Source organism: Thunnus thynnus, chromosome 7 (genome assembly GCF_963924715.1).
Source record: "Thunnus thynnus chromosome 7, fThuThy2.1, whole genome shotgun sequence".
NCBI lineage: Eukaryota > Metazoa > Chordata > Actinopteri > Scombriformes > Scombridae > Thunnus > Thunnus thynnus.
Genome location: NC_089523.1, coordinates 29,818,560 through 29,843,171, shown reverse-complemented (window position 1 = coordinate 29,843,171; position 24,612 = coordinate 29,818,560). Strand labels below are relative to the sequence as shown.

General features: G+C 37.5%; 1 protein-coding gene across 3 annotated transcripts; it reads right to left on the bottom strand.

The window, feature by feature from the left end:
• Positions 1-75: 75 nt before the first annotated feature.
• On the bottom strand, positions 76-22,209 carry klc3 (kinesin light chain 3). 3 transcript variants are annotated; one of them, XM_067595437.1, is made up of 17 exons: positions 22,143-22,209; positions 18,468-18,571; positions 17,583-17,668; positions 14,064-14,312; positions 12,706-12,771; positions 12,102-12,266; positions 10,809-10,884; positions 9,909-10,054; positions 9,691-9,773; positions 9,307-9,394; positions 8,885-8,986; positions 7,722-7,895; positions 7,385-7,484; positions 6,552-6,711; positions 6,048-6,114; positions 5,757-5,826; positions 76-1,495 (listed from the first exon to the last, which is right to left on the bottom strand). In XM_067595437.1, the coding sequence occupies exons 4-17, from the start codon at positions 14,271-14,273 to the stop codon at positions 1,485-1,487; spliced, it is 1,518 nt and encodes a 505-aa protein (XP_067451538.1). In that variant the 5' UTR covers positions 14,274-14,312; positions 17,583-17,668; positions 18,468-18,571; positions 22,143-22,209; the 3' UTR covers positions 76-1,484. The 3 variants fall into 3 exon arrangements, with proteins under 3 accessions (XP_067451538.1, XP_067451536.1, XP_067451537.1); XM_067595435.1 differs by lacking the exon at positions 76-1,495 and having other exon boundaries at positions 5,743-5,826; XM_067595436.1 differs by lacking the exons at positions 76-1,495; positions 17,583-17,668; positions 18,468-18,571; positions 22,143-22,209 and adding an exon at positions 17,379-17,576 and having other exon boundaries at positions 5,743-5,826.
• Positions 22,210-24,612: the final 2,403 nt, after the last annotated feature.

The following is a 24,612-nucleotide window of genomic DNA, read 5'->3' as shown; positions in this document are numbered from 1 at the left end:
TAATCTTGGGGGAATTAATAGTTATTTTACAGGTACCAGCACTAAAAGACAAAACAAACATCACACACTGAAATTGAAGGTTTTTTTACATCTTATTGTACTTTTATTTTTACATTTCAGCTCAAGTTTGCAGATATAAAATACAAACATTCATATTTACCAGAATAAGCACAGAACAAGCAGATGAAATAATTGTTTTCCATTTTTTTTGTACGTAACATCTTTACAACGCTTCAGTAAGCTTGTATAACAGACTGTAGTTTCTATAATAACTAACAATTTCAGCCCTTTAAACAAACAGCAGACGTACAATCAGTAGTTCTCCGCCATGGAAAAACAAGATATATACTTTTACAGGAAAAAAAAAAGCTTGATCAGAGCCCTAAGAGGAGTTTTATGAAATAAAATTCAGTGGTAATGGTGGTTGTAACGTAATTTTTTTTAAAGGGAGCCAAGATTTCGTAGCAGCACTCCTTCCAATCTTGTTTTTTTGCATAAGTATCTTTTATTTATTAAATGTTCCTGAGTGTTTAGTTTGTATAAAATGATTGTATCGATATAAAATGGAAGATTTAGTTTTTGTTTTGCCAAATCTTGAGTTTGAATCTCAAGTTCAAGTAACTAGTTCAAGTATTTCTTTGCTACAACAAAAATTTGAAAAAGCACAAAAAAAAAAAAAAATCTACATTAAAAGCTATTAAAAGCTGGTTTATCGTTTATTACAGTGACTCGTGGTAAGTTGTACAGTAGTTCTCAGGCATTTCAGTGAATAAGAGTGGAAGTTAAATTACAATAAAAATTGTTCATGCTGTGATTTGCTATTTTCACCACTGTGTTTACAGACAGCCTAGACGTCATAATGTTAGGTTATTATTATTAGTGATTGCGTTCGCTGTCTGCCATTGTGTCTGTTTTTATACTGTTGCAGAGGAGCACAGACGTCAGAAATGATCTAAACCTTCAGATCTATAAAGTCTTAATTAAAGTCATCAAAATTACAACTTTGAGTATCTAAAAAGCTTAAGCCTCATAATCCAATAAATAAATCTGTTAATTTGATGAATATTCAAATGAATACTTGGGATGATTAATATTCAATTATTGATCAATATGCCACAGTTAAGTGTTTGATTGTTAATATATTAACTGACTGTGCAAAACGCATCCACAATCCTTTAAAGTACCATCTTCACCTTCGTTTTCTAGCAGTTTTCAAATGATTTAAATGACATTTTTAGATTCTTTAAACTTTAATTCAGTCAAAAATAAAATAGTTGGTCCTTATTTTCAGAACTTATTATCAGCTCTGATATGAAAATATAATTTCAACCGCCTGCACATCGTAAACATTTTAACAGTATAAACTTCTCCCTCGTAAACCAAATGTAACATTTACAGTTCGACAAACACATCACACGTATTAATGATTGTGCAAACGACTTTTCATCCCTGTGCTTCTCAGAAGAGAATTCATTTAATCTGTTTTACAAAAGATCTAAAAAAAAAAAAAGGAAGGAAAAGGAAACTCTAATAATGCAAACGTTAAGTTAATTGTGTTACAGATTTCTGTTAACCTGCAAAGGATTTGGTCTGGTTTATACCAATATAGTGAAAACTGAAGTTTTCCTACATTGTAAATGCTGGTGATGCTTTATAAGGAGTCTAATATGAACAGTTTGTGTTTTAAGTTAATAATTAACTTGTAATCAGGAAAGAGTGACGTTAAATTTCAAGTGAACAGGAAGGAAAGGAAAGTTACATCAGTGTTTATAGTGCAATGTAGAAATGTCTCAAGGTACAGTCGATATGTGAACTAACGTCATTACTGGAGACAAACATGTTATTTTATTGTGCTTACTGGGCAAAAAAAACAAAAAAAAGCGTAAACATTAATTTGCTGTTACTTGTTCAGAGGAAGGTAGTGAAAACAGCTGGGTGATTCTCATGAAGCCGATCGTAAAGATGTATCTTACTCATGAAAACATAAAATATTTAACTTTTATTTTAAAAGTACAACATGTTTATTATGTTGCACAGTTTATTGTTTGGTACCAAAATAGAATTTTATGTTTTTTAACTGATTTTTTAGTCACAAATTCATTACCGTAATGTGAGAAATTTCATGGTTTCTCGTCAATTTAGCCTAATAAATATTCAAGCAAGTTTATGAAAATAAATATAAATTTGTTTAAAACTGTATCATTTAACAGATATAATGCTTTAAAGAACATTTGAGGAAAACGAAGTGTCCGAACGTGCAGCTTTCATTACCGTAGCGCTGTTTTTTGATGCATAAAGCACCACGACGAAGAGGAGACAAAAGATCATAGACCTATAAACATAAATGACACATCGACTGCTTCAGCTCGTTGCTGCTATATTGGACCCTGCAGGACTGAACTGAAGTAAACGGAGTAGCTGCAGTTTTTCTGGATAAAAAGCTCTGAAACGTTTATAATTATTAACTGATTTCAATGAGTCGTTTTTATATTCAAGGGTTTATGATCCACGTAGAGAAAAAAAGGAACCAGATTATTATTCTGCTTGCAAGTCGAGCCAAAAAGAGGAGAAAGAACCGTTTGAAACTGTGTGAGAAACAGAAGAAGGAGGATGGGTGATCATGTCAAAGTCTTCCTGCACAGAGAAGATGTCTCCACAGTTATAAATGGTGAAACTGGGGAAGGTCAGGAAGGCCGGGGCGGATTTACAAGAAGAGGTTCCTCACAGATAAAATGGAAAATCTCCACAAGAAATTCCTCAGAGAGAGAGAGAACCCTCTCTGCCTGAAGGTCTCCCAGTGTTTTTAAGCCTTCTGGATTGTGAAACCAAGAGACTGAGAAACACGTCTGTAAAATACACGAAAATTTCAGCAGCAAAGTTAAAAAAAAAAACTGCACACAGGGGTGAGACAAGCTGAATCATTTGGTAGCCTACGACATGATGCTGCTGCTGCCACATGGGCACATCTGGATCCAGTCCTGGATCACATTAGAGCCAGTCGCCCCCCCCCCGGGGCAAAAAAACCATCTACTTCCTCTCAGATGGGCCGACGTCACAGTAGAGGATTAAAGTAGCGTTCTACCAAACTTCCACAGTGACTTTTATGAAAGTAACAGTAACTGGAACGTCACTGGGGCCTCTCGTAGGAAAGGAGCCCAACGATGGGAGAAGGAGTTGCACTTAAAAACCTGGCGGATCGTTTGGTGGCCTGTGGCACAGACAATCCCAGAATGCTGGTGGTTTGCTGGAAAATCTGTCAAAGCAATCATCTGTGAGGCTTTTTTTTGAGGTGACAGAGGAGAACATTTCAAAATGTGGGGAACTGGTTGCTCCATCCCTTAAACCAGTACAAGAGACTATGAAAGTACATCATGTAAGCTCCCTGCTCCTTATCGCCTTTCCTCTCTGCGTTTTCCAAATATATATATATATAATATATAATTTAAAGTCATCTATTTTCATGTTTTTGCAAATCAAACTCATTTCTGCTCAGCTTGTTGCAGCAGAGTCAGGGAGGATCAAATTTAGAGAAGTTTCTTGCTTCTGTAGCCGCTCTTGTGACTGTTTCTCCCCAAAATAAGTTTATCTTCACCCATAGAAATGAAGGAGAAGAGACCATCAAGGTCAGAACATGACGGAGACCTCAGTAACACGGCTAGATTTGAAACAGCTTGCAGGGATGTGATGCCAAAGGTGGAGGTCATAACTACTTCATAATACTTGCTGGGCATACTTTTATTTAATTTTTATTCATTAATCCAGATCGTCAGTGGTCAGTATGGAGTCGACACCATGAGCTGTACTGGTGACAACCGATTCTACGTCCCCGCCGTAAAATTCCCCAGCGACGAGGTTTCATACTATTTAGAAAACATCAAAGAAATCGCTGCTTGTAACATCATCTGCCAGGCTCTTCAGTGTGGTGCAGTCGATCTGGACTCACTATAGCAGACCTGCTGACCTCTATGTACTTTGACATAAAAGTACACTGATACGATTTGTCACTCTGCAGTACTCAAGTCTAACAGCAACAGGCAGCAGCATCTAGCCTGTCGACACGCAAAAAGAGTTCGACCGATCATAACGCCGGATTCTTTCCTCCTGTCTTGTATAAAGAGTATAAAAAAGTGAGTGCGTGTGCTGCAGAAATAACGTTACCTAGAAAGTTACTCAGTAACACACAATAACTTTGCCAACTCCTGGAACATTTCAAGGAAAGGAAACATCCCCATGTTGCAAATTAAGCACAATATGTAAGGAGGGATGTGATGATTTTTACAGTTTCAACAGCCATGTTTATATATAGATTGTATTGTTATTAGGTCATCATAGGATTAAGATGAGAACAGTTGTATTAACCAGCTCTAAAATATTTATTTCACCAGAGCCACAAAATAGTCTGTTTAGCTTAAAGTTTGATTATTGTGGTGTAAACAATAGAAATAGTGTCAGGTTAGCGTGTAGGCTAAGTGATGGTCTAACAGTAACGGGCATCTGCAGATATTTTTTGTAAACAATCTATTATTGGTATCAAGAATTTTCATATCAGTGCTTCTCACTCTTTTGTCTCTTTGACTGCTTCATTTATGCAAATGACGTACTGTCATGCGTATGTATGCAAATTATATACAGTAATTCATTGTGTGAACAGCAGTGATTTGCGTCCGACACATCTAGGTCATCGAAGTGCTGCTTAAAAGATCCGTCCAGGGTCAGAAGGTCTGAGACAAAAAGAAAAGTATTTGAATTCTGATTTGACAGTGTTGTTATTTAGAACGTCAAAGTGTTGTTTCACCTGTTTTTCTCCAAACGTTTTGTGGTTTTGGCTAAAAAAAAAAGGTCAGTTTTTGTTTCATCAGTCCGCAGAACTTTATTAGTTTCTGTTTATCTGAGTATTTTTGTTTTTTTTTATACGTCAAACTTTAATTTATGTGATGAGATCTTAGGAAAAGTTTCCTCTGGACATGATGGATACATTTAGAGAAAAAGCAGGTGGATTTATGCTTTGTTCTGAGTTGATTTGTTTTGATCGTTATTGTCTAGTTATTTATTCTGTATTTATTGAAGTGTTGTTATTGATTACTGATATGCTTTTTTCATTACCGTAATCTATAGTATTTGATGATTTATTGAAATTACATGAATAAATTACCCCTAATGTTTAAGACCCTTTACATTGTGTTTGAACTGTATTTTTCAGTATAATGCTTTAAAACGAAAACATAATGAAAATTGTTTATTATTATTATTATTTTATGTTACTGTGATGAAATGATTTTTTTTGCTTTAAAATATGTGTATATGTTAATAGTACACATTTTGGGTGATACCCACTAATGTTGAGCATATTGAAGTGCTTGCCGTCGGAAAAAAAAAAAAAATTCGTATTGTTGTTTCATATTTCTTATTAAAAATGTGTTATTTCCTCACAGTCGCTCTAAAAATGTCTGAAAACATCTCAAATGTGCACATAGACCATAATTTCAAATCAAATAATGAAATTAGATCCTATTTGATATAAAGGGAAAAATATATACAATACGATGTATACAGTGGTCTTTGATTTTTGCTATGAGTTGTACCGTCTTCATGAGAATCACCCAGCGAGTAAGATTTGAAAAAGTCTCCAGTTGTGACATTTATCTTGTTTTTCTTGAAGGTGTTTGACATCTGATATGAACAATCGATACAGGTCAGTTGGTTGTGAACGTTTGTCTAACTATCCTGTAGAGGGTGTGTGTGTTAGCTGGTCCCACCAAGTGAACCTCGTCTCGTCAGGTTCTGCGTGCTGGAGCTCAGAGCTCGATTATCTCTCAGGCGACTCGACTGAGGAACAAAACAAAAAACACATGACGGGTTTTAAGTTACACATTTCTGTGAGAAGATATTCAGCTGAGTCAAAGGATTTTTAATCACTTAATGAGGACGTGCACATGTCAAGGAAGTAAATAACCGTTGTGAAGAGCAGAAACACCACAGCAGCTGTCATTTAGCACCAAAAAACATACGCAGATCTACTAAAAGTTAAATACCGACAGTTTGCTCACCTGAGTACCGTCCTGATTGTCTCTGGCTCCAACATTCAACACATTCAGAGAGTTTGCCCTTTTCATCCTGAAAACAGGAAATAATAACATAATGAACTCTTAATCCTCACAAAAGGAGCCTAATGTCACTAAAAACACACAAAAGCCTAAAATATTCTTTTTTTTTTAAAGCTAAAACAAAACTTCTGTTACAAACTTTTTAACCAATTTGCAGTAAAATCAACATCAACTTCTCTGTAAGTTGACTTTGAATCTTGTGACATTTAATCTGAAAAAACATAATATATAAAAGAATTTCTTTAAAAATATTAGATAACCACCATTGGAAATAAAGCCAAAGCTGTTCTTTGTAATTCTCACATTAGCTTCATTTGTGTTTGTGGGGATATTTCTTTAACTTTTACCAGTAAACTCTCATGACATCAGATCCTGTACTGGCAGGATCTGGTCTCGACTACATTAACACTTACAGTTGGGTCAAACACCTTCGTAACAGAATATTACCCAGCATTCCTCGGGGTCGTTTCCTCCATTTCGGCTCCTCTCAGCTTGCGGACCAGTTTCTCGCTGCTTCGTCGTATCGACTCTCTGAGTTTGGTGAAGGAGCCGCTGCGCTTCAGGTTGCTGCCGTCCTCAGCAGCGGACCAGCTGGGACGACCGTCACCTGGACGACGATCGGACCGACGGAAAGACAAACCAGTTCAACATATTCATCACATCCCAACGCTCAACAGTCTCAGACAACTTTATTTATCCCGAAAAGGCACCCAGACAATGCATAAGAAACAAACAAACAAACAAACAAACAAACAAATAACAGACAGATCCACGCCAGAGACAGTCAGTACACAGGTACTCACAGACATGTTAATAAAGAACAATAAATAGATCCATCCAAGACAATAAGTCAGAGGACAGGATGTTCCCCGTGCTGTAGCAAAGACCTGCTCTGACAGGAACAAGAGCCTATTTGGATTCAATTACAGTAAGTTTCTTACATATTCTTGTGCACTTAAACATTATAAATTAATTTTCCACCTGTGACTGATTGATTTAGGTCTTTACAACCAAGACTTTTTGTAGATTTAGCCTTTAATCCAAACTTTTAAAGATACAGGTATCTCAACAGAACACAAGTTAAACCAGGAAGTATCTCATTTAGTTTGTTTTCACTATTAAAAGTGGTTTTAGATAACATGACAGATCCCTCCACCATAACTAATAAGAAGGAAGGTTAAAAGTACAAGAAAAAGATCCAAATTGTTGATACAGCACATCATGGTAGACATGTCATAAACCAAGATGAGCGACCGAGTCCTTATATCACTGTTTTGTACCTTCTACAGATCCAAACTCCTTTTCATGCGCTCTGGTTAGGATCTCTTTATAAAGAGCTTCAGCTTGTCTGTATTTCCCCTGCTTGAGATAACAGGAAGCCTAAGATAGAGAGAGAGAAACAGGAAAAGCAGAGGGATGAGTCCTGAAAGAAGGTTTGAATGACGGGAAATTTCATCCAGAGAGAAATAAAATGTAAAATTCGCTCCAGGCGTCGATGAAACAACGACTCTACTGTATAAGAAGGTGATTTTATACACTTTTAAATGATAAACTCATTGAGGAAAACATGGAAAGACAAAATATTCCCAGTACGCCAGAGTTTTCCTCCCGTCTCACCAGGTTGTTCTTGGTCTTGGCCACGTTGGCGTCATCTGGTCCCAGTTTGCTCTGGTAGATATGCAGAGCGCGTTCGTAGTACTGCTCCACTTCCTGGTACTTCCCCTGGTTCTGACACAGCAGAGCCAGGTTGTTCAGCTGCTTCGCCACATCTGGGTGGTCTGTACCCAGAACCTGAGAGAGAAAAACACACACAAAAAAAAAGATGTATTCAGATTCTTTACTTAAATAAAACTAGCGATACTACACTGTAAAATACTCCATTAAAGTTTAAGTCCTGCGTTCAAAATCTTACTTAAAAGTATCGGCAGGAAAATATACTTTAAGCCTCTGAAGCAAAGCTTCACATTATGCAGAAAATTGATGTTCTATTATCATTTATTATATTATTATTACAGATATTTTGTGTTTTGAATGTGAAATTTAAATCATGTCAACTATATGTAGATGAGAATAAATGTACTTAGTTACGGTTGGGAGGGATGCTGTGTATTTAGACATATTTTGGGAAAATATCTTTTAAGTTTTGACCCTTTTTACTTGCCATGAAAACCACTGGGATCTACTGTAACTGGGAATTCAAACTGGTTTCCCAGTGAAGAAGCAAACTGTAAATGTTTCACAGCCTCCTTTCAGGCCTACAGGAGGTCTCTTCACACTCACAGGTAGAGTAAGAGTCATGTAAAGCTTTATTTCAAATTCAGTTACATGTTGATAAAATATTCAGAGAATCGCCAAGAAACGGTTAGTTTGTCTTCTTGTGTTAATGTACTAGAAATTATTTACACTATTTCATTTATGTAGCAGTTTTCAAAATGTTATAAAGACATTACAGAACTGCACCAACATAGATAAATAAGGTAAAAAAAAACAAAACAAATCAGAAATTGAGTTTTACGGAGACATAATGGTTTAACATCATTAAAGCCTTAAAAAATTTAAGGAAAATCCCCCAAAGTGAGATTTTAGTGTTTCTCGCTTCTTCAAAAAGGGTCATAAAAAGTTATGATGATGTTTAGAAATTAAAGTTACAACAGTTTAAATTAAGACTTGAGTTTGAGGTTGAATTAGATTAGCATTAAATTATGTAGTAGTGAAACTTAGGAACCTATTTAAATAATACAAATGTGTGTGTGTGTGTGTGTGTGTGTGTGTTTTCTCACCTTCTCTCTGATCTCCAGAGCTCTTTTACACAGCGGCTCTGCTTCCTTGTATTTTCCCCTTTTCCCATAAAGCACTGCCAGGTTATTGAGTGTTGCTGCCACCTGCACGCACGCACACACACACACACACACACACACACACACACACACACACACACACACACACACACAGTAAAATAAAAAGGAACAATGCAAACATTTTTAGGTAATGAACTACGTAAACGAAACACTGCTGCATCTGCCAAAACAACGTATGTTTTAAGTTTATTTACACAGCGATAAAACTGAATAGTGAGTAAAAATCAAGTAACATAAATACAACCAAACACATTAAAACAAACAGCATATTGTCCTGGTTAGATTCAGAGTGTGTCAGGCGTTAATAAACACTGATGCTGGTATACGAGAGGAGGGAAACTTACGGCTGGATGATCCATTCCAAGAGTTTTCTCCCTGATCGCCAGCGCGTCGTTCAGCAGGTTTGCTGCTTCTTTGTATTTGTTCTGGTCTCTGTAGAGAACAAACAGGTCACAATGTTCATCACATCAGATCTGAATCTTTGCATAAATCACTTGGTTTTAAACACAACCTCACCTCAATTAACCAGGCTGTAAAAACTAACTGTTATGGAGTAAATCCATTATTTTGCTATATGACGTCATCACAACGCACATATTTTTCCCTGTTAACTCTGCCATTGTGACTCCTGTCTCAGAGGGTGATGACTGGGTGCAACATGTAATCAGAGGACTTCATCAGTTTTGGGGGGGGATCATCTTTCCTGTAAGTGTGTGTTGTGGCCTCACCTGTACACCAGCGCCAGGATATTCAGCATGGTGGCTACATCTGGGTGGGTGTGGCCTGACGACTTCTCCAGGTCTTCCAAGGCCTGTTGAGACATGATCATCAGATACAGTAAAACAAATCAGAAGCAGGTATAAGATCCAGTTTGTTCCCAGTTTAGAAACAGGCTGGAAACTGGATTTTGGGGGAACATTAATCTCTCTTCAGACGCCCCTCTCACCTGTTTGCAGAGCGGTACAGCGACCTCGTATCGTCCCTGGGATGCGTACTGGATGACCAGGTTGTGGAGCGTTCGAAGGCGGGCGGGAATTTCATAGCCTCCCTGCTGGGCTGCGGCCGCTGCGCTGCTGTGGTGAGGCTGGGAAACTGCACAACAACAAAACACATGAAGAAGAATTTGATACAAACCGAGACTTTTCACTTCTACAAAGACTGAAGGCTTGAAATTAGATACAACTGAGAGCATGATCAATCAAATTTCATCAATTACTTTTAATTAATGTAAGTAAATTACTTAAATCAGATAGATTAATTGAATTTTTCAGGGTTTGCAGCTTTAAAATGATCTCATGCTGTGTAGCTGCAATAAAACGGTGCCGTCTCTGTAGCCATGGCGACCCCACACTCGTGTTAAACGAGATTAACACGTCAATCCTCTCAACGTGCTCGGCTGAAACTGATTATCCCTCACACGCTATGAAAACTCATTATCACTGCCTGTAATGTGGACGCTCAAAATGTGACACCGGAGCTCGAAATGTCTTTTCTGTGTGTGAAGAGTCGAAATATCTAAAACAGCAGTAACACAGATACACTGAGCGCATGTATGGAGACAAACAAACGATTACTAATAAATATGTTGCAGTTTCACACAAGCAACATGTTTAATATTGAGCTCATCATGACTTCATGACATTAAAGGGTGTCTTAGTGATTTCAGACATTCCTTTAAAACCTCCATTATATTAGAAGAGCATCACAAAAATTCAGCAAATAAAATATTTTGGTGAACTAACCCTTTAATATTTGTACTTGTTTTCTTTGGACAAACATGAGAACGTTACGTCTCTGCTGTGGATTATTCTAAAGCACACATCACGTTACCCAATCAGAGCCTTACTCTGTGACTGCTCCTCGTCCTCGGCAGGAAAGAGGTCGTCCAGTGACTCCTTGGTGGAAGACGTCTCTTTGTCGTCCTGAAGGGAGAAACCGAAACACACACACACGAGTCAGAAGATGATACTTCAAGCAAGGATGAAGTTGCATCATGTTCTCAATATTTACTTATATGTATGATATGCAGTAGATGTGAATAAGGTTCAACTCTGCAGCTTTACAGAACTTTTTCAACCTTTGAGGCTCATAGTTTTGGTTTTACAGCACTTTCATCCACCTCGTTTCCAGCTGCAGCAGTAAACTGTTTTCTGCACCAAGCGGCAGACAGACAAAGTTGTCGACTAGCTGGTGAAGAAAGTGTAACATTTAGCAGCTCCAGAGCCAGATATTTTTCTCAGGAGCTGGTGGAGACCAAACCAGAGCTAAAAGGAGAGTGAATATCTGACTTACAATTTATCAGCTGGACACAAACACGACTCCAAATGAATGATAATGGTTCTCCATGACTGCTGGATGTTTAAATAGGCAAACATTTGCTGGCATGTCAGCCAGAACAACTTTAAAAGGTGATAATGTGTCAAGGCTGTGTGTCTGTCAGCTTGGTGTGGAAATCTTCTGCCGCAGAGAAGCCAGATACAAGAATCACTTTCAACGGGCCTCATGCCATAGAAATTCTTTGTAAACTGACTTTTTTCTGTGAGGTTTGTTCGTACAAGTGTTCCTGATTCAACAAACTCTCTTAAATACCCAAACTTGTTGTAAATCGCTCGTTTCAGGCTGATGAATGTGCGTTTGTGAGATCTGATCATTAGCATAATCACGCCCCTAAAATGTTCATATAGAGCGACCTGTTCTGCTCTGTTTGAGGACAGATTTCATTCACAAAAATGTTCTCAAAGAGTAAAAACAAGAATTTCAGACGGTGAAGCTTCAAGTGCTGCTGTCAGAAATCATTTAGGAGTGTCTGTAGCACAGCAGTAGGTACGAATATCATTTGTACCTAAGAGAAAATTCATATTTGTATGAGAAAATTAATACTCGTACAGGCCATTTAAGAACCAATCTGTTCATACAAGCTGTTCTTACATGAGGCCCTTTCTCTTTATCTCACAAAGCTTTTGCAGGTTCAGAACTTTCTCAGATTTTAGTCAAACATTTATAATCCAGCCTTGTTTCCCTGAATATACACATAAAAACACCCTGAAGACCCTGTTCCCAAACACATCGCTTAAATAAAGAGCAGACTCTTCCAGTAAGTGAGATAGTTTTGCCAGACTTATGTTTGTCGTCTCCTCACCAGCAGCGGCTCCTCCTGGTCGTATTTGCGTATGGAGGACATGAACTGCAGGTGTCTGTTCTGCTCCTCCAGGGTGACCACTTCCTGCTCCCTGTCCTGCAGCCGCTGCTGAGCCCCGGCAAGCTCGTCCCTCAACCACTGGTTCTCCTGACAGAGACGACGTACCTGAGGAGGAGGAAGAAGGAAGAGAAAGATAAGAGGATGAGAAGGGATGAGGAGAATAGGAAATGAGCAGGAGGGGAAGGAAGATAGGGGAGAAAGGATTGAGAGGATGGATGTTGGAGCAAAATAAAATAAGGTAGGAGAAAGAGGGACAAAGGGTAAAATGACATGAAAGAGGAGGACAGGAGAGAGATGAACAGATGAGGAGAAGAGATGAAGGAAGACACAAGAGTAAAAAAGGAAGTAGGAGCGAAAGGAGGATGAAGAAGAGAGATTTCAATTTTCTTTCATGTCAGAAAACTTTAACCAACAGAAAAACACACAAACGTTTAATTGAAACAAAGTTTTTAACTCTCCACACATGAAAAAACACTGAAGGATTTAACTGTTGGACTGTGGAGTCGATTATCACACTGTACGTCCAAACGGATCAGAATCTCACCTGAGCTCGGAGCTTCTGTTTCTCGGCCTCCAGTGAACCCAGATGAGCCGACAACGCCATCATCACCTGGAGAGACCAGAGACAACATGAAACACAATGCACAGAGGAAAAACACCTCTGATATATAACAAACATAAAGATTATAACTTTAATTGATTATAAATTAAATAACCTATAAACCAAACATCGAACACTGGACACCCATTATTTTACTATACAAAAGAATTATTATAATTATATTATTATTATTATCATCTAATATTGCATCTTGTACATGCTGTAATTTCTTTACTCTTTGCTTTTAAATGCATCTTTCATGTTGAACCCTGCATTTACTCTTGACTCGTTTTATTTGTACTTTTGCGCTGTTGTGCTTTTAATGCACCTTCTTCTACTCTGAACTGCTTGAACAACACTTGGGGACAAAACTTTCCTCTGGGATATCTTGTATTTTATGTTAGAGTGTCAATAAACCTAAGCTTAAGTAACATTTTGAAGATACATAACAGATTAAAAAAGTTAAACCTGCAATATAATCTGATTTATTCTTCTACTCTGAATTGTTTGAACAATACTTGGGGACAAAACTTTTCTTTAGGATGAATAAGTTTTAAGTAAGTTTCATATTATTACTGTCAGTCCAGGATTTTATCCCTGACAAAGTCTGATATCTTTGTATTTTATAATATGTTTAGAGTGTTGTCAATAAAGCTACACTTAAATAACATTTTGAAGATACATAACAGATTAAAAAAGTTAAACCTGCAATCTAATCTGATTTACTGGACACTTGGGCAACAGAAACAAGTTGTAAACAACACTTGGCTTTTAAGATGATAGAAAACAGTTGCTTATTTATACAACCAACAGACACGAAGCAACATTATCATTCTTTTGGAGTCATGTTTCAGTCCACCTGCTGAATGTAAGTCCAATATTCACTCTCCTTTAGCTCTGGTTTTAGTCTCCCAGCAAATCTTGAGGGAAATATTGCTGCTAAATGCCCCACTATGTTCACCAGCTAGTCGCTAACGTTGCTTGTCTGTCATTTGGTGCTGAGCAGGTAGTGTACAGTGGATTTAAAGCACTTTTTCCCTGAAAACAGCACTGATTGAACCAAAGCACTAAAGCTGCAGGCTGTAAAACCAAAAAATAAGCTGAAAGACAATAAAACTCTCTGTGGATCTGTGGGAAACTGCAGAATCTGTGATAATTCCCTGTAGGTTCGTCACTACAAGCTTCTTGGTTCACATACAAATAGTAACGTGATCCGTTGTTAATATAAAATACTGATTACAGCTGCTAGATCCCACAAAGTAGAGGCAGCACATGAGAGAGATCTGTTGTTGTGTGTGTACCTGCGCCTCGCTCAGCCCCAGCTCTATCCTCTCCAGCGATTGGCGGATGATGCCGCTCTTCTCCTGCTCCACGCTGCCGCTCTCCGACGTGGGCCGGCTGTCCGTCGTTTCCTGCAGGGTCTCCAGCAGACTGCGGTTCTCTCCTTTCAACGCCTCCAGCCCCGCGATCACCTGCTGCGTGCTGCACAGGATCTCCTCCGCCGACAACATGGCTCCAACTCTGAGGTTCCTCCTCTGACTACGACTGACCTGAGAACAGCACAGAGATGTACAAGTGTAGAACCAGTCACTTGTAGTACTACTGAGAGGAGCAGGAGAGGTGGAGGAGGCAGCAGTAATAGAGTCAGCAGCAGTGGTCAGAGCTGCAAGGATGAGTTGATTAATCGATGAGCTGATCAACAGAAAATTAATCAGCAACTATTTTTAGTCATTTTTTGAGTAAAAATGATAAACATTTGCTGGTTGCAGATTCTCGAATGTGAGGATTTGAAGTTTTTATGTATCTTACAGGATAGTAAACTGAATATTTTTTGATTTTGGACTGTTGATCAGGCAAAATAAGACATTTGAAGACTTCATCTTGAGCTTTAAGAAATTATAACGGGCATTTTTTTCTGTTTTCTGGCACTTATGGACAAAACAATTAGTCAAGAAAATAATCAGCAGACTAATCGATCTTCCATGACAATTAGTTTTACAGAACATAATTAACATGCAAGTAGACTTTAAAAGTCAGTATGAATTGTTTGTTCAGTCAGTATTCTTCCTTAGCAACTGTATATCAGCTGTCCTGGAGAACCTAGTCATGTGTCTGATATTCAGCAGTGTCGTGACATTCAATAGACTGTATATACTCATAATAATGAAAACCGTAAGAGAAGAAGAGGAAGTTTAGATGTGGACTGGATAACAAGCATTCACTGAGGCGTCACCTGCTTGTTCAGGCTGAATCTAGATGAAAGTTGTTATTTTTTATTTTCATTCCTTAAGTGAACTTCTGTCATGGCGTGCAGCTGATTATGAAGGTTAAGAGGCGGGAGAAAGATGTCCTCTTGGTGTTGAAGACGCATCTTTTACTCAAGTATTGAAATTCACATTTCTAACTTTGAAACAACGTGCAAACCAGCTTCAATGCCATTAAAATTATAACACGCTTCACAACTCTTCTCCAGTACGACATGCTGTATTCATCTCACTGAAACTAGCTGAAAATGTGTACGAGGTCAATAAAGCTCGTTGTACTTGGAGAAGAGCTACGAGTTAAACGATGTGAGGAAGTTTTGAATATTCAGCACTGAAGACAACAACAAAAACACGGTGAAAAAATACAGAAACTGTTCACAGCTGTGAGAAACTTTACTACACACTGAAACATTTCATGGTTTTCAGTTTCCTCTTTTGTGGTCTGATCTGAGCAGAGAGTCAGAGAGAAGAAGTGGCCACATGAAACTGAGAGTGTCGATTACCCTGAATCAACGTGCTCATGTTTTGTGAGCTGAATCAGGTTTATACATTCTGTCGGTTTAAGACACAGTTTTGAGTTTTAAGATGAAAACTTGATGTGAGAAACGTGTTTTATGTTGTTCATCACTATAATTGATTTGTGACTTTTTTTTAACATCATAAAGTTTAATCCAATTTGTTTGTTGTGCTTCAGACTTCTAAACAGATATATAAATATGGGCTGTCTTGTCTTTTCATTATCATACAGTTGAACTGTAACCATCTACTGTATCTTTGTATCTGGTTTGGTTTGATTCATAATAATAATTCATAGTCATAAACAACTTCAACATTACACACGTGTCCATATATTCACAACATAAACAACGACAGAGGAAGAAGAAGAACATGTAACACAGACATACAGAAACTGGAACAAAATAAAACATAAAAGCTTGTAATGTTGATAAAACTGAATCATGCATCGGTCTATCTATCCTACATTTATAAGGAGTAACAGAAAAGTTTTGTTTCATTTTAAACCACAGAATAAAAACTAAAACAATTGATTGTTTGGATATGCTGAAGTTAAAATTACAGCCTGACTGATACTAGATTATAGAGGAGTTTACAAAATCCAATAACGATATATCAGCCTATAGTCATTTTTATTATTAGTCTCTGGAGTCATAATCACACTCTTCATGAACAAAGGAACGTGTCACCCAGTGCATCAGCGCGACTCATTGATGTGTTTTTGGACAATAACAGAGGTCTACGGCCCAGAGGAATAAGATATATCAGGCTTTAGATACACACACAATACATGTAAGTAGATCTGCTCATTGTCCGCTCATGAGATTTGTTGACAATAAGGAAAATATAGAATATCACCCTTTAAGAGTCGTGTCCACAATACACACTGAGTGACTGAGTGGGACATTTTACAGTTCTCTGGTGGACAAACTATGTAACGGTGACACCGACTAGTTCTAGTTAAAATAAAGAAAAAAAGAGAAACCAGAGACTGACTGTTGCAGCCCTGAAGATACAACTGAACACAGTGTCAACACACACACACACACACACACACACACACACACACACACAGTCATGTTTCCATCACTTCAGAGACATTACATTGACTTACATTCATTTCTTGGAGACTTATCCTATCTTTAACCATAACCACCACATGTCTAACCCTAAACTAACCGTAACTTTAAACCAAGTCTTCACCCTAAAAATGAATGATTTACGTTAAGGGGACCTGGTTTTTGGCCCCATACGGGAGGCGAGACCCCACACTTTTGGGGACAATACATAGACTTCCATTCATTTCCTGGAGACTTAACCTAACCCTCAACCATAACTACTGACCCAAAAATCAGCCTTTCACGGCTTTTGTCCGCAATTGGACAAGCCGTCCCCAATTAACTGGTCTTTAGACTTGAATTTGTCCCCGAAAGTAGCCTATGACCACACACACACACACACACACACACACACACACACACACACACACACACACAGGGACTATGCGCTTTGTTTACTGTGGGCGGCGCAACAGGCCTCAGCGTCAGTTTTCCAACATGTCAGGAATACTGAGTTTTTTTCCCTCCCTGATTTTAACGCAACACAAACCTCTCAGCTGATATAATGACGTCTGCGTCACACTGTGGGACGTTTCTACTTAGTTTTAATGCAAATGAAACGTTTCCGCTGATCTGAGCGCAAACATACCGGCTGCGGTGCAACACATTTGCGTTTCCCTGCGGTTAATAATCACGCTGCACAACAGCATGTAAACACACACAGACAGATGCTGCTTCATCTCACATCCACATCTACAAAAAGTTATTTATAGCTTACCTGCTAATTCCGGGCTCCGGCGTGGTTTGGTCTTTTTGTTTACTCTGCGCTAAAATGTGTTATTATTATTATTGTTGTTGTTGTTGTTATTCCGGACGGAGGATTCAGTCAGGCACGGCGGAACATTTCCGCTCACAAACTGCTTCCGTTTGTTCACTGTTGAAAAGGTGAGACAATAAAAAGTGGAAGCTGTAAATCAATCACCTGCTGCCTCCTCCGCTCGCTGCTGTCATCACGGATCCTGCTGCGTCAAGCCGACGTCAGCAGCACGTTCAGCTTCCGGTTCACACCTTCAACGTAAAAGCGATGACTGAACTAACACATGAATAAATGAATGAATGAATAACAAACTAATGAATAAATGAACGAATTAATAAAGTAATTAAAGAACGAACGCATGAATGAATGAAGGAATGAATGAATGAAGGAATGAATGAATAATAAACCAACAAACCAACGAATGAACAAATGAATGAACAAATGTATGAACAACCAAACAAATGAATAATTGAATGACTGAACGAATGAGAGAATGAATGAATGAACAAACAAACAAATGTATGAATGAATGAACACATGAATTAACAAATGAATGAACAAACAAACTAAAATCAAAAAGCAATAAAAGAGGAAAACATGGAAACATCAATTAAAAACTAGGTAAAATGGATAAAGCTAAAAAGTTAAAATGTAGGAATTGACAACAAGGCAATAAACAAAACAATTCAAAGAAATTAAAAGCAATGAGTCACAATCAATAAAATTAGCAATTAATGAAAGAAGGACAAATGGTCTTTTCTACAATATTTCACAGCTGTTGTTTTTGGTGAACCTGAAGAGTCAAAATGTGCAACTTTATGTGTAAATGTGCAGTTATCTTACAGTAACCTACAACAACAGTATGAGACAATATCACTACAAATAATACTACCATATCCTCATCAATAACCTGATGGATAAGTCAACTTTCTCATTTTAAAATAAAAATCAGAGGAAAACCCAGCGCTTTTATTCTGAAGGCAAAAGTCTGATGACATCCTGGATTTGTCCGGTTACATCTGCGTCACTTGACGCGGCTGAGGAGCTTACCTGATCCCATGTTTCCCACCATACACTGCGGCACCGGGGCCGGGCTGTCCGGGATGTCCTGCCCGGGACAAGGCCGCCTATCTGCCGGAGACGAGAACTGCCTGCTGGAGGAGAAGAGACGCAGATTATTGACGATTTACTGCGACAGTTCGTGTCTGAGCCACAAGAACATTAATCTATACCGCTGTGTGTGTCTCTGTGTGTGTGTGTGTGTGTGTGTGTGTGTGTCTGTGTGTGTGTGTGTGTGTGTGTGTGTGTGTGTGTGTGTGTGTGTGTGTCTGTGTGTGTGTGTGTGTGTGTGTGACACAAACATTTATTCTATTTTAGTAAAAAGATTTGACCCTTGCTTCATACAAGAATAACTGAGAACTAAGAATAACTACTGTTTACGTTGTTTACTACCAGTCACTTTAATTTATTAATTCACTGCATACCTGTTTTCCTACGACTATTTAAGATACTACCATTTAATTGACAAACACTATTACTATTCCTGTTGTTATACATTATTTTTCTTTAAGTAAATACTCTTATTAATCACACTACACTGCTTATTAGTCCTGATAACCAAATATTTTATTATTATTTATTAATTACCAACCGAATACTGTTTTTATTTCAATCACTAACTATGCCCACTTTTTACTTACTGTTCTTTACTTTTCTTTTTTTTTTTCTTTTTTTCTTTTTTTTTTTTTTTTTTTACATATATGCCTTTTTGGTTTCTTATATTACTATTTAACTTATTTAACTTATTATGTAAAGTTGAGTTGGCTCTAAGAATTTCATTATATAAGTAATATAAGTATATGACACTAAAACTTAAACTGAATTTTAGATAAATTCATTTCAAAATCTATTCATCTGCCCATTATTCTTGAATTTGACTAATTAATTTATTTGGCCTGTATAACATCAGAAAACAGTAATAAATAGATAAATAAATAAAATCCATTGCGATGTCCATAAGAGCCCCAGATGACGGCTTTGTCCGACCACAACAGTCCAAAACACAAAATATTCAGTTTTCTATCATGTCAAGACAAGAACAAAAAGCATATTTTCACATTTCAGAAGCTTAAAAAGATCTTTAAAAATGACTTCAACAAGTAATCGATTATCAAAATAGTTGCTGATTAATTTCACGTCAAAGTATTTTTCCATGTAAACAAACAAACAAACAAAAAATCCAGTATAATTCTTACTGTGTATCATAATATCCAAATGTCATCACATCTCTTCCTAGAAAACATCTTTAAATGGATATGCAGACAGTAAAATATATCACATATATTTATGATGTATATAAAATAGAACAATAGATGTGATAATTATGTAATTATGATTAAATTAAGCTGCATCTCTTTAGTTTTAGTCACTTCTCTGTTTTATGTCCTACACAACATCCTGCTTTAAGTCATGAGAAATGTGCACTTAAAAAGCTGCCAACATTATTTTATCATCAGGTATAATCACATATATCAGATTTATATTGTCTACAATCATAACATACATTCTGATGTTCCTCCATTTATCATAATTTAAAATACAGGCATGTTTTCCTCCTGTTTTAACAAATATTACTGATGTAAATAAACCCTAAATATCAGAAAACATTCATTATTTAGTATAAGTTGTTTAGTCGTTTAGTGTTGTCCCCAGTATTACATAAATATATTATATTACTATATTTATATTCTGTGTTCATAAATATTGTTTTCAGTTTGTGCTGATTTGTCTTGTTCCTGTTTTTTGCTTCTTATTTTCAGTATTTACATTTTGTTTTCTCATCTTGTTTTGTTGCTGCCACGTCACAAATGAGTGCGTCCATTCAGTCAGATTAACTGGTGGTCCGTGTGTGTGTGTGTGTGTGTATGTGACCCAGAGGTCACAGTGTGGAACCAGTATTAGTCTTATTTATGTCAGATTAGTTAAACCGGTGGAGGAACAATCAATTTAAGTTACATTAAGACTTCATTAGTAATTAGCAGGAGTCAGTGAGGCCGAGGCTCAGCAGCTTAACATGAAGGGACTGAAAACAAATACTGTAAGACCTAAAGATCACGTGTGTGTATGTATGTGTGTGTAGAGAGAGAGTTTACTTCTTGGCTAAGAGAAGGACAGTGAGATTTGCTGTCAGATTGTATTTTGACTGAGAGATATATAAAATACCATAATATTTGCATAATTTGACTTCCTGAAGCCAAACAGCCTCAGTATCACTGTTACTTTGGATTTTCTGTTGGTGAAGTTTCTCTAATGTTTCTATAGGTGGCGCTCTTCTCTCTCTCTTGTCCATTCAGCCCTGGTGTTAGCATTACTGCTCATGCTAATGAGGTAAAGCTGAACTAAAACCAGAGGAAGTTGGTGTCCAGAGAATAGAGATACGTCACTTCTTTTGAAGCCACAAAAGTCACTTTTAAACCAAATGAAATGAAATTTAAGAGGCAGGGAGACACAGAGCTGCCCAGCCAAGTGTGCCTGCGTGTGTGTGTTCAGCTGCATGTGCCACTTGTGTGACAGTTATATGAGCGGGTTGATTTACGGCTCAGCTGTCAGGTAGGCAGAGAAGCACCAGCAACTGACTGGCGGGCGTGCATGCAGGCAGGGCCCGGCCATATAAGGCCACTGGTCCCTGGAGAAACTCTTCCAGGCTTCTGCGCTCTGTTCGATCAACCCTCCGATACCTGCTGCTCACCACATATTCACCTGCAGAGGTCATCTGGGTCAGGGGGTCGCAACAGATCAGGTTTTTGTGAAATTTGAACTTGAAGGTTGGAAAAAAAAGTTGCTCTCCAAATCAGAGCAGCCTGAACATGACACCAATGACAGCTTGGATGATGTACTAAAAGGTGCAGGAAGAAAGATGGTTGAAGCTTCTTCTCTCTCCTCAAGTTGATTTTTATTTGTGTAGTCCAATTTTGCAGATTTGCCTCAGTGGGCTTTATAATCTGTACAGCAGACAACATCCTCTCAGATTAGGAAAAACTCCCCCAAAAATGGAAGAAACCTCTGGGAGAGTGACAGAGGAGTGATTCTCTCTTCCAGGATGGACAGATGTGCTCTAAATATTATTATAGATCAACTGAATACAGCTGATACTGACAAATAAAATGTGTTAATGGCAGAAAGAGCGCTGACATCAGGAAGAAATGAGACCAAAAGATGCTCATGATAGGCTGGATATTATCTCTGATCGTTCAATTACTTTTTCAGTATAAATACTGCAATGACACCTTACTTTGCATAATCATAAACATGTTTTCTACACAATATAATATTTCTAAGTTATGTAGTTATGTAGTGTTTGTTGTTGTAACAAAATCAAAGAAAGGACTTTGTAGTGAAATTACAAAATTATGATTTAAATCAGAAAATATCTGATGAACAATTTAAGAAAACACAAGCAAGAATTTGATGAATTACTGGGCTCCAACATTTGTTGACTTTTTGATACAACAACAAAATTCTTTTGGTCTTAAGTTGTACAATAAATGGACAACAGGTTGTTTTGTGCTGCAGTCTTTCCACTGTAAAATGTGGCCAAATGTAAAAAAAAAAAAAAAAAAAGTGTAGGCCTCTGGCTGATAACAGCAATCACATCCATATATTAAAATTTAAAATACTAATCTGCGTTAATGATGGACGTAATTCAAACTGTTAACGGTTACTTACATTTGTCAAAACCCAGCGGGGGGCTGCTGGCAGCTGAAACTCACAGCTGACATCAGGACTAACTGAGTCCATCAGTGTTAATCATGCACAGCTGAGGCTGCTGAGTCAGTGTAGTGGTAAAGGGAGGGGAGAAGGGGATTGTGGGAAAGTGAGTTTTCAGGTGAGTAACATTCACATTAGAGCCTGTTTTTCAATGCGACAACATAAAGTGTAAGTTTATTAATTTAAAGCTGTAATAGACCAGATTTTACATAAAAATACAGCTGTCACTTCAATCTCAACACACAAAGTTTGTCATTTTGTATATTTCATGACACAGGCTATGAGAAAAGTAATACATGGTTAGAAATGCAATATCAATACTCTTTTTATATTCTTAATATTCTTTTTATGATTGACTTGGCTTTGCTTTGTGAGATCTGGTTCTGTGTACACATGACCCTAAAAAGAAGAAATGTCTGTGACTTGTAAATGGTACAAATTGTACTAAAACACTTTGAACTCTTTGTGGAAATTGAACTCACTTTTTTTTCATGTTTCATTAAGCTACACATGGCCACCAAATATTCCCCATTAACCTCTGTGGGTCAAGGTTCATTCTTTCCTCGACCTCTGACCTCGCTGCAGAAAATAGGAACCACTTCATCTGTTCATCTGTTGCGGTTTAAATATGTAGATTCCCTCATATAAAGTAGTTATAGAAATACACTGTGTTTATCAATATCAGAGTCAGTATTAGACGCCTCTCCATCACCTCCCCTGTGCATATTTTACAGATGTACATTTTCTCATTATCTTTTTAGTTTGGCTTTTATTTATATTTCTGTGTCATGACAAACATCTGGCATATATACAAAAGCAAGTGGAAAAGGAAAAGACAAAATAAAAAAACAAAAAAATCCAAAGTGAACTGTTGACGGAAAAGAACTATTTTTTTCTCAAAGTAACTGGTTTATTATACGTCTCATATGTGAACATCCAACTCACCAACTTAGTCCTTGTGTATCATCCAAATCTATTTATATCTTACAAAACAAAGTATTGCGCAGTTCCCAGTGAAAAGAACAGTGAACAAATCCTTCTTCTGGACTAACATCCCGTCCAGTTTCACCAGTGTTAGTGTTAAAATACCAGATCTTCAGCTGGGAACATAGACATCAACATAATTGTCAGTATTATATTCATTTTCATTCATTTTGTGTTTTGCCGTCTGTCATTATGATGACCGCGCTGGAACAAGTGTTGTTACTTAAACAGTCTAGACTGAAGACAAGAGGAGACAAATGCTGCTGTAATGTGAAACCTCTTGAGTGAAAAGCTAAGCCTCAACAAATCACTTCAGCCCTTTAAATCTCTTTATAAACCCAACTGACCTTTATAATAACTGTTAAGTTTCTCTTCTTAAGTACAGTATTGTTGACCCACCAACTACTGACTCGATTTAACGTAAACTAATGTTTCGATTCCTTTTCTTCTGCAAAGTGTTTGTCTGTGAAAGTTATTACAATACTTTATCAAGTGCAGCAGCGCACACATACACACCTGTCTAATGAGACAGCTGACTGTCATGATTGAATATATTGCACTGTTTTCATTTGCTGTCACCTCACAGTGAGTATCTTCTTACATCAATAGCAATACTAAAAATAATAACAGCATTCAGGGTTAAATATTTATCCGCACCCTCTATTTTAAATATCAGATACGTGACGAAAGGAGGGCTTTAAAGAAAGAATTAATGATATTATATTTTTACTGTTCATTTGTTATGTTTTTTTTCTGTGTGTGTGTGTGCGTGTGTGTGTGTGTGTGTGTGTGAGTGTGTGTGTGTGTGTGAGTGTGTGTGTGTGTGTGTGTGTGTGTGTGTGAGTGTGTGTGTGTGAGTTGGGTTAGAAACTGCTAAGCACAAAAAATGAGATCAACGCTGAGATAAGAGAAGTGGTGGGACTTCACACTGCTGCTGCTGACGCCTAACAGACAGCCAACAGCAAGAAAGACTGACAGTCCAGGCCTGCAGTCAGATGTGTGTGTGTGTGTGTGTGTGTATGTGTGTGTGTGTGTGTGTGTGTGTATACTGCATATGCACATAGACATGGACATGGATAAGTATGGAAAAGAAAAAGAAGCTGCACAGGTGTGCATGGTAGACATAACTGCATGGATATTATGCATTCAGACACGTGATCGAAGAATTATGCAACACACATGCACGAGCACGCACACACACACACACACACACACACACACACACGTACACAACAGAGGAGAGTTCAGCAGAGTTAAAATGTGAAAGCTGTCTTCACCAATGTCCTATTGATGTAAAATTAGAAATGACTGTAAGAATAAATGGAAACAATGACACACACACACATGCACACAATATCACCAGTATCACATGGCCAAAAAAAATAAAGCATATGCTGAACTGTCATAATAGACTGTATGTAAAATAAACAACAATCGAAGGATT